The following is a 14052-nucleotide window of genomic DNA, read 5'->3' as shown; positions in this document are numbered from 1 at the left end:
GGGAGGGTTGGCTGGGGAAAGTGAATTAAATTGGGCTGCTCCATCCTAAAAATTCACACAGGTCCCTGCAAGGGGGAAATCCTTCCCTGGGAGGGTGGGGAGGCTCTGGTAGAGGGTGCCCAGAGCAGCTGTGGCTGTTCCTGGATCCCTGAAGTGTCCAAGGACAGGTTGGACAAGGCTTGGAGCAGCCTGGGATAGTGGAAGGTGTCCCTGCCCATGGCAGGAGTGGCATTGGATGGGCTTTAAATTCCTTTCCAGTCCAAACCAGTTTAGGATTCACTTCTCCATCATTTCTTCCCTTTCCCAGCTGTTAAACAACTGCAGCTTCCCAAAGCCAAGCCATTCTAGGACTAGTTCCCATCCCAATCCCGGGATTCCAGCCCATCCCCTGAAGGTATCCCTGGAATGCTGATGTTGGATCAACACAAGGAAATCCCCCAACACTTTGGCCACCTCAGCAGCCCCGGGTGAAGATGTGAAGGTGTCTCCAGAGGAGAGGAGATGTGAATTTAAATGAGGACAAATCCACTTTGCACCACAACAATGCCCAGGAATGTCTTTCCTCCCTCTCTGGGGGCCCAAAGCCAAGGGAAGCACTTCAGGAAATCAGATTTACTCTGTGGCAATCAGCCCACAGACCCTGATAAAGGGACAGGGACAGGACAGCACAGATCACAAACACTTTGGTGTTTCTCTCTGCAGCACCCAACAGAAAAAAGGGAGCAAACATTTCTCTAAGTGACTTTAATTCAGAAGAAGGAAGCAAAGCAATTTCAACCATTCCACGTCAAATTGGACACGAAACAACTGTGAGATATCCCAAATATCACCCCAAGTGCAGCAGCAGCAATGTCTGAGCACATGAGCAGCCTCTCATCCCTATAAATAATGATTACTCACTAGTTATGAACATATGGACACACAACTGTCACTGGCTATGAAATGTCAAAAACCCCACAGCAAATAAAACTCTGGATTTTAAAGCTACGATTATTTACACAAGTTCCCAGTCTATTGAAATGTGAGCATAAACTAATCACTAAAAATCAAATTTTTGTTATAACAATAAATTGAATTATTAAAAAATCCTTTTGGAAAAGCTGTTTATGGTACTAGATGAGAAATTTCTGTCTGAATTCTGAAGAGTGGGATTTTTTTTTTTTCCAAAAGAGCTTGATGTGAATATTGTAATAAATAATGTAACATATAGTCCAAAGAGCTCCTTGGGATACACTGGTATCACTCACAAGGTAACAAATGATTCCACAGGAGTCTTGATTATCCCACTCAAAGCAGGACGAGCTATAGGAATATTCTTTGTAAAATACAAAGGGAATTTGTATTTTATAGAGGTTTTAAACAAATGGTGTTTTCATTGCCCAATTGATGCTACCTGGAGTGCTGACAAAGAAATCCCTCATTTTTTAATTAAAAACAATGTCAGAGATTGGTTCTACAGTTTGGACAATTTAGGAAAAGGTTAGAGAAATTAAAATAGTAACTGATAGACATCAAAATTATTAAAATTTAACTACAAAATTCCATTTTAACCCAAATACCTTTAAGTCAAGAAACATAAATTACTATTTTATAATAAAATCAGTGTCTCCCTTAATTCCCAGTCTCCCTGCAGGCAGAGTGGTTTGTTTACAGCCAAGTCTGGCACAGGGAATCACCGGGATGCTCCAAAGCAGAAACATTTGTTTTATACGACACAGACCGGCCCGAGCTCCACCGAGTGTGAGCTGCAGCCAGAGAAACGGCACAAAGCTGAGAAAAACAAATTAGAAATTCCAATGTAAACAAGAGCAAACAGCCCCAGCGAGGGGGGAGGGAGTGATTCTGCCGGCTGAGAATGATCCCTGGATGAGCCACTCCGAGTGTCCCTGGGGAAAGAGCAAAGAGGAATTTACTGACAGGGAAAACCGAGGGGAAATTGGCGTTTCAGTGACTGAAGTGAGGCTGAGCAAATCTTCAGCTGAAGTGGACACAGAAACATCTGACAGAGAACAGTTCTGCCAAAACCCCCGCATTTCAGAGACCAGAGGTGTAAATGGGTTAATTATAATTAGAATTGCACAAGGGAAATCAGGGAAATTAAGAATTCAGATTTTTTTTTGCTGCAAATTTCTGTTCTCTTACATTTGCACCATTTCACCTGCTGTGGACAGAGTGTTTTAATCCCACACCTTCAGCCCCACTACACCGTGATTATTACACATTAACAAGTAGGAATCTGCAAAACTGATAAAAAAATCAAAGTTTTTAACTAGTATATTCCCAAATAATTTATTTCTTTGACTCAGAACTAGTCAAAATTATGACAGTCTATACTGATAATACTTTTAGCCTCAAAAAAAATATTCTTCCTACTTCTTACACCCTTTTATACACAGGAATTCACTTCTAGTTCCACTCTTCTCTCCTTGTTATAGAAACTTCAGTTCTACAATTGATCTTCACCATCACTGGCTTTTAGGACACCCAAGGTTTATGTAAATATTAAATTAGTTATTTACCTTGAAGAGTTAGGATGATAAACATGCTGTGGCATAAATGAATTATTGTTTATTAGCCTTCTTGGCGAAATAAATTACAAATAAGCTTTTGAACATCAAAATGATCTTTCTTAGGAAAAATAATTAAGAGCAGAGGTTACTATAAGCAGATTTAATGTGTGTTGATCCAAATTGTTCAAGCAGGACATTTCAACTGCTTTCAGTCAAAACAGAAATTGTACCAAGCTGCTTCCTGCTCAGCTGTGCCAAGCGGGAGCACTGTGAAATCTGGCACTCTGCAAATCCAGGGAAGGCCGAGCTGTTTCTGTCCAAGCTTTCCTTAAATCGAAGGAAAAGGAAAGACTGCTCCCTGCATTTGAGAGGTCCCAGGGCTCGGCGAGGCCTCAGCTTTTGTGATGGAATGGCACCTCCCGCCGAGGAACCCTTCCCAGCAGGGAAAGTTCCTGCATAATGCCCCGAGGTGTGAGTCAATTAAGCGGCTCGCATTGTGCCGCAGGGCCACGGGCACCGAACCGGCCCGGGCGGCTCTGCTGACCCCGCAGCCTCCGGCTCTGGCCTGCAGCAAGAACGCAGCTTTATCTAAATGACCCGCGCCGCGTTAAGATAGGGCTGAACCCATCTAACCCCGGAATGACACCGCTGCTCCGCTCCCATCCCTATCCCCACGAGCTCCCGGGGAAAGGAGGGATGATCCGCTGTTACCGCCCTTTATCACCGCCCCAAAAAGCGGAATGTCCCCTCTACCCGGCTCGGATCTGCCTTAAAAGCAGCCTCGGAGATCAATGACATTTGTCCCGAGCTGAGCTGATATCCCGAGCGCTGGTGACGGGTTTGCTGATAGGTGTTAATGTGATAAGCCCTAATAAACTGCTCGTGAGGTGGAGATTGAAGAGCGAATCTCGGTGGTGTTTAACTTCAGCCGCAAAAAATTAAAGGTGAAGCTCCTCAGCTGAAGAGCTGCCCGGGGTTAACTGTGATTCCCCGTCCTCAAACGGGACACTGGACAGGGAGCAGAGATTCTGCAGGATAAAGGATCAGAGCTGGGAACTGAAATAATGCCCGGGAAATGGAATTCAAACGTGCACTTGGGAGGAACGTCACTGCACAAGGGGATGGGACTCAGATAGAGGGAGAAAAGTACAGGAGGATCGGGAAAGGGAAAGATCTCAAACAAAACTGAAGTTTAAAATTCTGTGACTAAAAATCACAACCCAGCACTTCGCTGCCTAATGCCAAACACACTCCAGTAATCTCGGCAGTCTCCAAACACTCCCCGAGTGAGTAAACAAATACAGGTGCTTTACTGTAACTGAGGAAGAACTTACGCGGGAAATTTTATTTCCCCGGCAGATAACCCAGTTAATTTTACTCAAACAAACCCAATCCTTTTCCTAAGCAAAGTGTGCTGTCACGATTTCACCTGGTTTTACATGGAAATACAATCCTTGGAGTTTCTCACACAGATTCCCAGGCAGTCTTTCCGAGGGATTTGTGTTTTACAGAATATTTGCATGGTTGGAGCTGAAGTTATCCTCTGTTGACCTGCTGTTTGACTCTCTGCTGTCCAGGCTTCTTTGTTCTACAAAGCCTCTCGTTTGTAAGGAACTCTGAGGGTTCAACCACAGGTTATGAATGCTCAGCCCACACACAAACATCCAGCTAAGAGCAGGTTCTGCCCATGTGGGGAGTGATTTATGTGTGTTTGTGTTTTTAAACCCAGACCTGAGAGCACCAGGCAGGTACTTCTGAGCAGCAGCTTCAGGAAATCCTGACATATCTGATACTCTCCCTGTTCCCTGTATCAGAGGGAAATAGACATTATGGATATTTTTGCTGATACAGTTTAACAGGAAAACCAGGACTTGTGCAAAGCCAAAAGCTTCCTGCTTTGAAAGGAGAATGAAAACGCTGTTCCAGGAGCATCACCAGCTCCAGGACACCTCAAAGCCCGACGATGAGCACTTCGGGTTACAAAAGAAACTGAATGAACTAAAAACAAAACAAATCATCAAGTTAACTACTTCCAGCCGAAATAATGAGAACTGAACGTTGGATTTAATGATCAGAGAAGGCTCATCCCGAGGTGATCCCTGCAGGGCTGGGAAGGAAAGTCCCTTCCCACGGGTACGGTGTCAGCATTTCTGCAGCGCCAAACCACGTCCTTAAGTTGCCATTCCTGCACTTTTCCTCTCTGCCCTCAGGGCTGGGATGCCGTGCCAAGCTCAAGTGTAAATGATGTTCAAACAAGGAGTGAGATGAAGGCTCCGATAGCTCTGACCAGGTAATCCCGGGATCACCCATCACCACAAACTCCGTGTGAATGTGCCTCATTACTGACCAGGATTTCACCTCACAGATCTCCAGGTATTCAAATAAAAACGCGGTTATGTGATAAGAAACAAAACCGACGCTTATCAGTTCTGCAACTTTCTCCCTTTCCAGTCAAAACAATTCATTAGCATTAGGAAATACGAGTCTTACTCATCAGAAAACGAAACAAAACCAAAGCCAAGTGTCCCTGCTCAGTTTCTGAACTCGCCAAAAGGACCTTCCTGCTCCTATTTCACAGCGATCGCTCTCTCACATGAGTTTAAAAACAAACCCACACAATTTTCTTCCTCAGGTTTAATTTAGAGCAAATGATAAACATTTGTAACATAAACACGCTACAGAAGAGAAGAAACCTAATTCTTTCACAGCTGGAATCTCCAAGTGAGAGAAATGAGCTGCTGATTTGTGAAACGCTGCGAGTGGATATAAATCTCTGAGATACTCAGACAGAAACACTTCCAGAATATTCATCAAGAAGGAACACACTAAAATCTGCACTTCTATACCTAGAAAAGATCAATCACCAACTAATTCAATCCCATGGGTTGTAAAGAATGGGGCAGACACGTCACTCAAGAGTCTGAAATCAGACAAATGTGTAAATAATGATGATTTCCAGTGGAATATATCCCGGAAGGTGCTGTCTGACCCCAGGACACTTTGCGAGCCACAAAACCTTTCTGGTGGCCCCGAGGCTCCCCGGAGGATGCACCGGGAGGGGAGAGGAGTCCTGGGGCCACAGGAACACGACATTTGTGACTCTGAACAGCAAATGGGAAACAGCGGCCACCCTGAGGCTTCAAACAACCTTAACTCGGGGAAAAAAAGGCCTTGAGACACTCTAGGAATTGAGGTGGCAGAGATTTCTCTCTCCTTCCAAAATTCCCTTTCAAAACACATCAAATCCATCACAGCAGTGTTTGCTATGAATTAAAGCTGTTCAGGTATTTCTCAAATATTTAACTGCTGTCATCCACAAGAGCCATTCCCAGAAGAGCTTTCACGTCATTTAAAAAAAGAAGTACAATTAAGAATTATCTGTGCTACAGTGGGAGAAGGACAAGCCATGAATGAAACCATCACCACATGGCAACGATGTGAATAATCTAAGAATAGCAGTTTATAATCTTGCCTGGCTGATGCATCTCACACTATGTTTATCTACTGCTTCAGTCATTTCATTTGGAGACTATTACATAATCTATCAAACAGAGCCACATGTCAGGGCAGGGAAAACAAACCTCACTCTCGCAGAAAAAAACCAACTTTTTTAGGACAACACTAAAGTAGTTTTATTGAAGTATAAATCTAATCTTCTCAATCATTTAAGCAGCTTGTTTGCTTGGACTCTCACAGCAGTTTTTCATTAACAACTTTATTTTAGACGTGATTTATCAAGTAACAGCAAATTTTAAGAATTAAATTAAATATTAATTTAAATATTAAACGCAAACACAGCACTGCAAGATAGACTTCCGAGGCTGAGAAAACCAAATTAAGTCTCCAGTATTGCTTCATTAGTACCCCAGTGTTGTTCCTTTTAACTACAATCCCAGCTTCCAGCAGAGTTACTCTTGGGGAATTCCTGAAGTTTTGATCACAGTGTTTTACACCCAGTAAATTAAAAAATAAAACTCCACCACGATAAGACAGAGGATTCCTTTTAACAGCGACAGCCAGGTGAGAAAAGCAGCGAGGAGCGCACGGAGCCTCCTGTGACAGCTGCAACCTCGGAAAAGCCAATCCACAGGCACAGAGGTTTGGCTGAGGCGGAGACACGGATTCATTGAGGAAATTCTGGAGGGTGCATTTACTATCGGCTCTGCAAGTACAGACACATCAGGCGACAGCCTCTGTCTGAGCTTACACAACTCCCAGGAGCACAAAATAAACCTTACTCGTACAGAAAAGCGCTTGGAGATCAGCAAGACAAAAGCACTACGTTCGGAGGACACCAGAACTGCGGGCGAGCGTTTTCAAAGCTGTCCCACTGCTCGCCAAAACCCCTGAAACTCATCTTTACCTCGGTGCACAAAAGCTTTTTCCACCCTTTAACACACATCACACATCCACGCCAACACTGCCCGCTCGAGTTGGAAATAACATTAAAGCTCCGCGTCCGGCTGCCGCCTCTGCCGTGCGAGAAACAGCACAAACCATCGGTGTTAAATAACTCCAGGGATGGCTGCAGGAACACTGAGAATGTCCCACACGGGGAGCCAAAGCTGCTGGGCGTCCCTACACGTGTGCACAATGTGTGTGTTTGTGTTGTGTGTGTGTGTGTGTGCCGTGCCCTCAGCCCCACATGTGCACAGTGGGCAGGGAGTGACAGCGACACTGCCGGGCTGGGGGACACTCGGCTGGGGGACAGGGACAAGGGAAAAGCCAGCCCGGACCCGCTCGTTGCCTGCAGAGTGGCACAGCACAGCGCTGTACCCGGCACTTTCACACCGCCTCCCCTGCTCCAGCCCCAGCGACTTGACAGCCACTCACAACAGTAGTATCAGCTTCACTCCGCATCCCTAAACCCGCCCGCAGCGCCCCGGCAGCGGCAGCCGCTCCGGCATCCCGAGCCCGCTCCGGCATCCCGGCTCCGATACCCCGCTGCGCCTCTCCGGCATCCCGAAGCGACAACCCGAACTGACAACCCCCGAGCCGCTCCGGCAGCCGGAGCAGCCCAGTCCGGCAGCTCGCCCCGCTCCACCGGCGCGCTCCGCCGCTGTGACACGGCGCTCGGCCGCCCCGTCCCGTCCGGTGCCGGGGCTCTCCCGGCGATCCCCCCCCGCTCACCCGCGCCCGGGACGCGCAGCAGAAGATGGCGGCCGGCGGCAGGGCCCGCTGGCGGCGCCGGACCGCGGTTTACGTTGCGCCGTTTGCGCAGCGCCCCGCGCCCCGCGCGGCGGAGCGAGCGTAGCGCGCTTGGTGAATACCGGCGGCCGGTTCCCCCGCGCGGGGGGTGCCTGTAAACAATGGTGCCCCCCCTTTGCGCCGCGCTGCCCTTACCGATTCTTCCTCCTTCTCCATCCCCGTGGGCATCTGCGGCACGGCGCGGTTGATGGAGACGCAGTCGTTGAGGTCGGGCATGTCCTTGCCGCGGTAGATGGGCAGCGGTTTGGCGGCGTCTAGCGCCCGGGCGCGGAAGGAGAGTTTGCTCATTGTCTCCCCCTCACAATAACACCCCGGGGCCGGGCGGGCGGGCGGGGGAAGGGGGGGGGGGCCTTCAGTGCGGCCTCGCCGCCGCCTCCCAGCCGCTCCCGCGCCGCGCCCGCGCCACCATGGAGGGTCCCGCCGCCCCGGCGCAGCTCCCGGCGGGGCCGCCCGTAGCCCGCAGCGCACGCCCCGCAGCCCTAGATCCGCGCCCGGCTCGCTCGGTCCGCTCCCTGCGCCATGGCAAACATGGCGGACATTAACCACAGCCGCTCGGCCCTCCCGGCAGCCCGCGCGGCGGGAGCGGCGCTGCGCGCGCAGCCGAGGGCGGGAGGCTGAGGGAGCCTCAGGGAGCCTGAGGGGGGCGGCGGGAGCGGAGCGCGCCGGGCGGGCGGAGGGCGAGCCCGGGGTCCGCACAGGGTGCCCACAGGGTCCCTGCCGGGTGCCCGCAGTGTCCCCACAGTGTCCCCGCAGTGTCTCTTCCAGGGTACTCGCAGTGTCCCCACAGAGTCCCTACAATGCCCCAACTGTGAGCCCACAGCGTGCCTTCGATGTCCCCACAGTGTCCCTGCCGGGTACCCGCGGTGTCCCCACAGTGTTCCTGCTGTATCCGCTCCGGGTGCCCACAGTGTGCCCACAGTGTCCCCACAGTGTTCCCAAAGTGTCCCCACAGTGTTCCTGCTGTATCCGCTCTGGGTGCCCACAGTGTCCCCACAGTGTTCCCGGAGGGTCTCCAAAGTGTCCCTGCTGTGTCCCCTCCGGGTGCCCACAGAGTCCCTACAATGCCCCAGCTCTGTGCCCACACTGTGCCTTCGATGTCCCCTCAGTGCCTCCGCTGTGTTCCCTCAGTGTCCCTTGCCGGGTACCCTCAGTGTCCCCACAGTGTTCCTGCTGTATCCGCTCTGGGTGCCCACAGTGTCCCCTCAGTGTCCCTTGCCGTGTCCCCACAGTGTCCCTTGCCGGGTACCCTCAGTGTCCCCACAGTGTTCCTGCTGTATCTGCTCTGGGTGCCCACAGTGTCCCCACAGTGTCCCTTGCCGGGTGCCCACAGGGTCCCTACAATGTCCCAACAGTGTGCCCACAGCATGCCTTCGATGTCCCCACAGTGCCTGCGCTGTGTCCCCTCAGTGTCCCTTGCCGTGTCCCCACAGTGTCCCTTGCCGGGTACCCGCAGTGTCCCCACAGTGTCCCTACAATGTCCCAACTGTCCCCACACCGTGCCTTCAGTGTCCCCTCAGTGCCTCCGCTGTGTCCCCACAGTGTCCCAGTCATCCCCCTGCTGTGCCCTCACGGTGTCCCTACAGTGTCCGCACTGTCTCTCCACAGTGTCCCCATATTGTCCCCACAGTCTTTTCCCAATGTCTCCTCACTGTGATCCCCACAGTGTCCTGGCTGAGTCACCACTGTCTCCTCACAGTGTCCCCACAAAGTCCCCACCGTGTCCCTGCCGTTTCCCACACAGTGTCCCCACCTTGGCCCTGCCATGTTCCCCTCAGTGACCTCCCTGTCCCCTCCACAGTGTCCCCACCATTTCCTCTACAACATCCTCACAATGTTCCTGGTTTGTCCCCACAGTGTCCTCGCAGTGTCCCCAGTGTCTCCCTGCCATGTCCCCACTCTGTCCCTACGATGTCCCTACTGTGTCCCTGCCATGTGCCCATAGTGTCCCCACAATGTCCCCACTCTGTCCCCACAACGTCCCCACAGAGTCCCCACAGTGTCCCTACTGTGTCCCCACAGTGTCCCCACAGTGTCCCCACAGTGTCCCCACTCCCTGGACAAAGCAGCGGGTTTGTCTCCTCAGCGTGTTGGTCACTGTGGCCTTTAAGTGTCCCAGCCGTGGGTTGGCACAAACCAACACTTCAGACACAAACTTTCTCCTGCACAAGTATTTTAACTTTTTTACCAGAGAATCATGGAATATTTAGGGTTGGAAGGGACTTCTGGAGACCATCCAGTGCAACCAGGGTCACCCGGAGCAGGTGGGTTTGGAATGACTCTGGGGACACCAAACTCTCCCTGGGAACTGTTCCCGTCCTCTGCCACCCTCGTGGAAAATTCCTCCTCATGTTGAGGTGGAACTCCTCATATTTTAATTTTCTAAACTCTTTCATCACTCTTTCCATCAAGAACAATGTCCTGCAACTTAGTAATCTCCAATTCTTACCTGGACAAAGCCTCAGTCCTCTGCCCATCCAGAGTTTCCTGCATGAGTTGACATTAGTCTGCAAAATCTTTCATCAATGACCCTTAGTACCTCAAATTTCTCCACACTTCCATTTTATTTTGACACCCTGAGACCAAGCAGCTGCTTCTCTCACCTCCACCTTAGAGCTCTCACAGGAGTTGTCAGTGCCACCTTCTGAGATAAACTGAAACTCTTACTCAAAACTTCACTGTTTGGATCACTATGCCAACTGTACCTAATTTCCATTTTTTTTAAAATTAGGGAAAAAAATAGGTTCAGTCTCTGAGTTGCCTTTTATTTTTAGTTACCTGTTGTGGCTTTTGTTTATGTGGTTTTGTGTAGCAAATACAACTGCTGATCGTGACAAACACATGATTTACAAAATGAAGAATAAAGAATCGTGTCAGCTGGAGAGAGAGAGAGAGAGAGAGAGAGAGGGAAGATGAAACAAGCACAGGAATACACAGGAGGGAAAAAGAAGCAGCAAGAACATTGTGCTCATCAGCCACAGACCCAAATTAGCTTGGGAAAGAGATCTGGAAATGATATTAACCACTGCTATGAAAGCATCAGGTAAATGTTCAGCCATGTGAGCAAATGAAGCTTTGAAAATATGAGAAGAGGAACAGAAAACAAACCTGTGACAGACTGCACTCATTTATAATTCCCTTAGAGTATTTTTCATTTCCTAAGACAGACAATTCTTGCCTTGCATTAGAATCAACAGGTAAATATTTAAAATTTGTATGGCTTAGCTTAGAATTTATAATTCAGCACCGTTTTAGAAGTGACCAGTGACCAAACTCCACACCCCAGGCGGGTTTGGTGCCCCTGAAGCGATTTGGGAGGTGGCAGCAGAGGAAGGGTTGGCACTTCCCAGGGTGACTGTGACACCGTCCTGCAGGAGCTGTGATTCCCTCCTGGATTCCATCACTGGGCACTGCTGAGGTGACACCCCTGGGGCAGGAACAAGCAGCTCCTCCTCAGGTTCTTCCTGGAGCACTTAAAAGACTTTTCCTCTTTCTGCTTTTACACACTGCTGGAAGACTTTTTCCCCTTTTCAGTCAGCACAGCTGAACAATAGGTAATAACAACCTTTTCCCTTTTGTCTGCATGTTCTGCTCTTTTTCACTGCTTAAATAATAATAAAAAAAGTACAAAAATGAAACATATTTACCCTCCAGGTAGCTCTTAGTCCTAAACTCATCCTATTATTTTATTTCTAAATTCAAAGCAAGTTGTTTTTTTTTTTAAATAATGCCCTGTAGGATACAGAAGGGGTTTTTTATGTAGTCAAAGAGCTGAACGTGGGCAGAACTAAAGTTTCAGCTTGCATTAGTTTAGCTTTAAGCCAGAACCATCCATCTTTTAAGCACATAATCTGATCTCTTCCTCTTGTAAAATATTATAGGTTTGCTGAAGAGTTGTAGCTGTAAAAAAAAATTACGAGCTGTAACTCACCTGTAGATAAAATAACTTACTTTTCATGCACACATCAAGGAAAAAAGGTCTCAAACAAAATTATTTGTTCAATAGTTGTATTCTGACCCATCTTCAGAGAGGTAATGGAATTGGAAATGCATGTTTGAACGCTGGACAGATCAAAAATCCTAATAATAAATTTTTAAATAAAATAAATTTTATTTAAACATATATATCAGTGGAAATGTCAAAGCTGTATAGGCTTGGGGGCTTGGTCACATCCTTGTTTTTGGTTCTGCTTCTCCATAGTGACATTTAACACAAGGAATCCTTGTTCTCACCGTGGCTGCCTAAAGCCTGGATATTCTGGAGGTCTTTTTTTGCAGATTTATCCTGTTTACTTGTTGGTTTGGTTGTGGGTTTTTTCCCTAATACTTCCTATCTCACTGCATTAATCTTCTCCAAGCAGAAGCATCACTTATGGGTGATTATCTCAGTCTACATTATTGCACCATGATCCAGCAGGAGCATGTACTCCTTCTCTACTCTGTGTGTTCTTACCTTCTAAGTACAAAAAGTAGTTAAAAAAGAAAAAGAAAATCCCTCAAGAGATTCCAGAAGTGATATTCAAGATGTTAAAATAGAATTTTTAGGGTGCTGCTGACTTGTAAATACACAGAAATAATCAAGATATGAAGTGTACAAGGAATCATCAGGTGTGAGCAGGAAAGCGATGCTGACACTCCACATCAGCAAATATTCCCGGTGTAAATTCCAGATCCCAGCTTTTTGCAGAAGGGTTTGATTCCATGTTTAAGCAAATCCTCACCAGAAGGAAGCCTGAAAGTATCCAGGAGCTGCCTTAGTAACTCCAGCACAAGGGAAAGTGCTGAGCTTTCCAGGAGATCCATGAATGGACGAGGGGAGTCTTTTTAAAGGTTATGAAGTCCTTCTTTCTCCCCGTGTCTGAGAACTCTGATTGAAGTGAAAGGAACCTCTGTCCTATTCATTTCAAAGGGGGTTTTGTCAGGAAAAAAGAGCTTGATCAAAGTAGCCAGCAAGCATGCTTAGTGCCTAATGCTCAGAGTTAATGTGTCATTCCCAACCATTTCTATTTCCAATTATTCCAAGGGTTTAGGGGACTGGCAGCCTGTGCATTTTCCCCTCGAAGGTCACCCAAAGCTATCAGCCAAACCCTGAAATCGAGTCTGGAAAAGCTTCCTGGGAGATTTAAAGCTCTGAGTGAAAAATTATCAAAGTTGAAAATGGAGTTAAAAATCTCAAGCCCGACGCCAAATAAAACGAAATAAAAAGGGCAGCCATGAAAATAGCAGATTCCCCAAATTACAGCAGGAAGGGACAATGATGAAAAGCAGCAGGAAGCTCCTGATTTAAGAGTTTTATATCAAAACTATTTGTGTCAAGAAATAGGTTTAAAATGAAAGGCAATTGTGCTTTGTGTGTGGAGGTTACCACAGGCACCGGGAGCTCTTTAAAGGAACCTGCTGCAGCTGTTTCCTGTGGTATAAAATCTTGGATTCTGACTCAAAAGATAAATCTACTCTTGACTGGGCTCTTTTACAATTCAACAAGTGAGTTAACAATGATGCAGATATGAAACCAGAGGAATTTGGTTTGGAATTATCAAGTAAAAACCATTGAGCACCTGCAGGAGTCCACAGAAAACCCACAGAAATCTGGGGGTTTACCACCAGGAAAAAGGTGGATTTACAATGCAATGACCAGTGAAGAAAATAATGATTATGATTGGAGCTAGAAAAGTGTTGTTAAAATCAGTATCTTATAAGGATGGTATTTCTTCCCTTTAACTTTGGAAAATAAGAGTAGAGAGATTTAATCAAGTGTTGCTTAGAAAAACATAGCAGAGAAAAATTTTGAAAACCAAGTTTGCACATGTATGCAAATTTATCCCCAAATCTCACAGCTCAGAAGGCAAACACAAGGTAATTGTTTAATTTATTATTATTTTTTTTTTTAATCAGTGTGTTTTGAGGAGCTGGGAACTCCCCAGCTTGTGTCAAAAAATTAAAGTAACCCCATCCTGCAAGTTAAAAAATCAATGAAGTCTCACAGAGCCTTGAAAACTGTTTTTATTTTTATTTATATTTCAGAAGCCAGAGTGAAGGACTTGCCATAAAGGGGACTCTGGAAAACTCTGTCCCACAGGTGAGAGATGCTCCCTTTCCTCCTCAGAGCTCTGTAGTTCTGCTGGATTTCAGCACAAGGGGAGAAGTGGGGCTGCTTTCTAAAAATAAAATTTCAGGCAATTGAAAAATCATAAAATCACAGAATCCCCAATGATTTGGGTTGGAAGGGACCTTAAAGGTCATCTAATTCCAACCTCATTCCACGGGCTGGAACACCTTCCACTAGATAAAAGCAAGAAATGAGGAAATAAAGGTTAAAACCCGCCTAAAAACTCAC

The 14052-nt window shown here is 47.4% G+C and overlaps 1 protein-coding gene and 1 long non-coding RNA gene across 4 annotated transcripts in view; one reads left to right on the top strand and one right to left on the bottom strand.

The window, feature by feature from the left end:
• Positions 1-8026, bottom strand: part of EPC2 (enhancer of polycomb homolog 2) — a 35074-nt gene extending 27048 nt beyond the window's left edge. For both annotated transcript variants that reach the window (XM_083865260.1, XM_083865261.1), the window contains exon 1: positions 7854-8026. In XM_083865260.1, the coding sequence (XP_083721386.1) occupies positions 7854-8006 (153 nt within the window). In that variant the 5' untranslated portion in view covers positions 8007-8026. The remainder of the gene's footprint in view (positions 1-7853) is intronic.
• LOC310911567 lies at positions 7811-13799 on the top strand. 2 transcript variants are annotated; one of them, XR_014590537.1, is made up of 4 exons: positions 7811-7925; positions 9907-9979; positions 10528-10758; positions 13740-13799. It is a non-coding gene; the product is annotated as an uncharacterized lncRNA (long non-coding RNA). The 2 variants fall into 2 exon arrangements; XR_014590538.1 differs by lacking the exon at positions 13740-13799 and having other exon boundaries at positions 10528-11150.
• Positions 13800-14052: the final 253 nt, after the last annotated feature.

This window comes from Zosterops lateralis, assembly GCF_965231275.1.
Source record: "Zosterops lateralis genome assembly, chromosome: 7".
Taxonomy (NCBI): domain Eukaryota; kingdom Metazoa; phylum Chordata; class Aves; order Passeriformes; family Zosteropidae; genus Zosterops; species Zosterops lateralis.
This window is presented reverse-complemented; position numbering and strand designations above follow the sequence as displayed.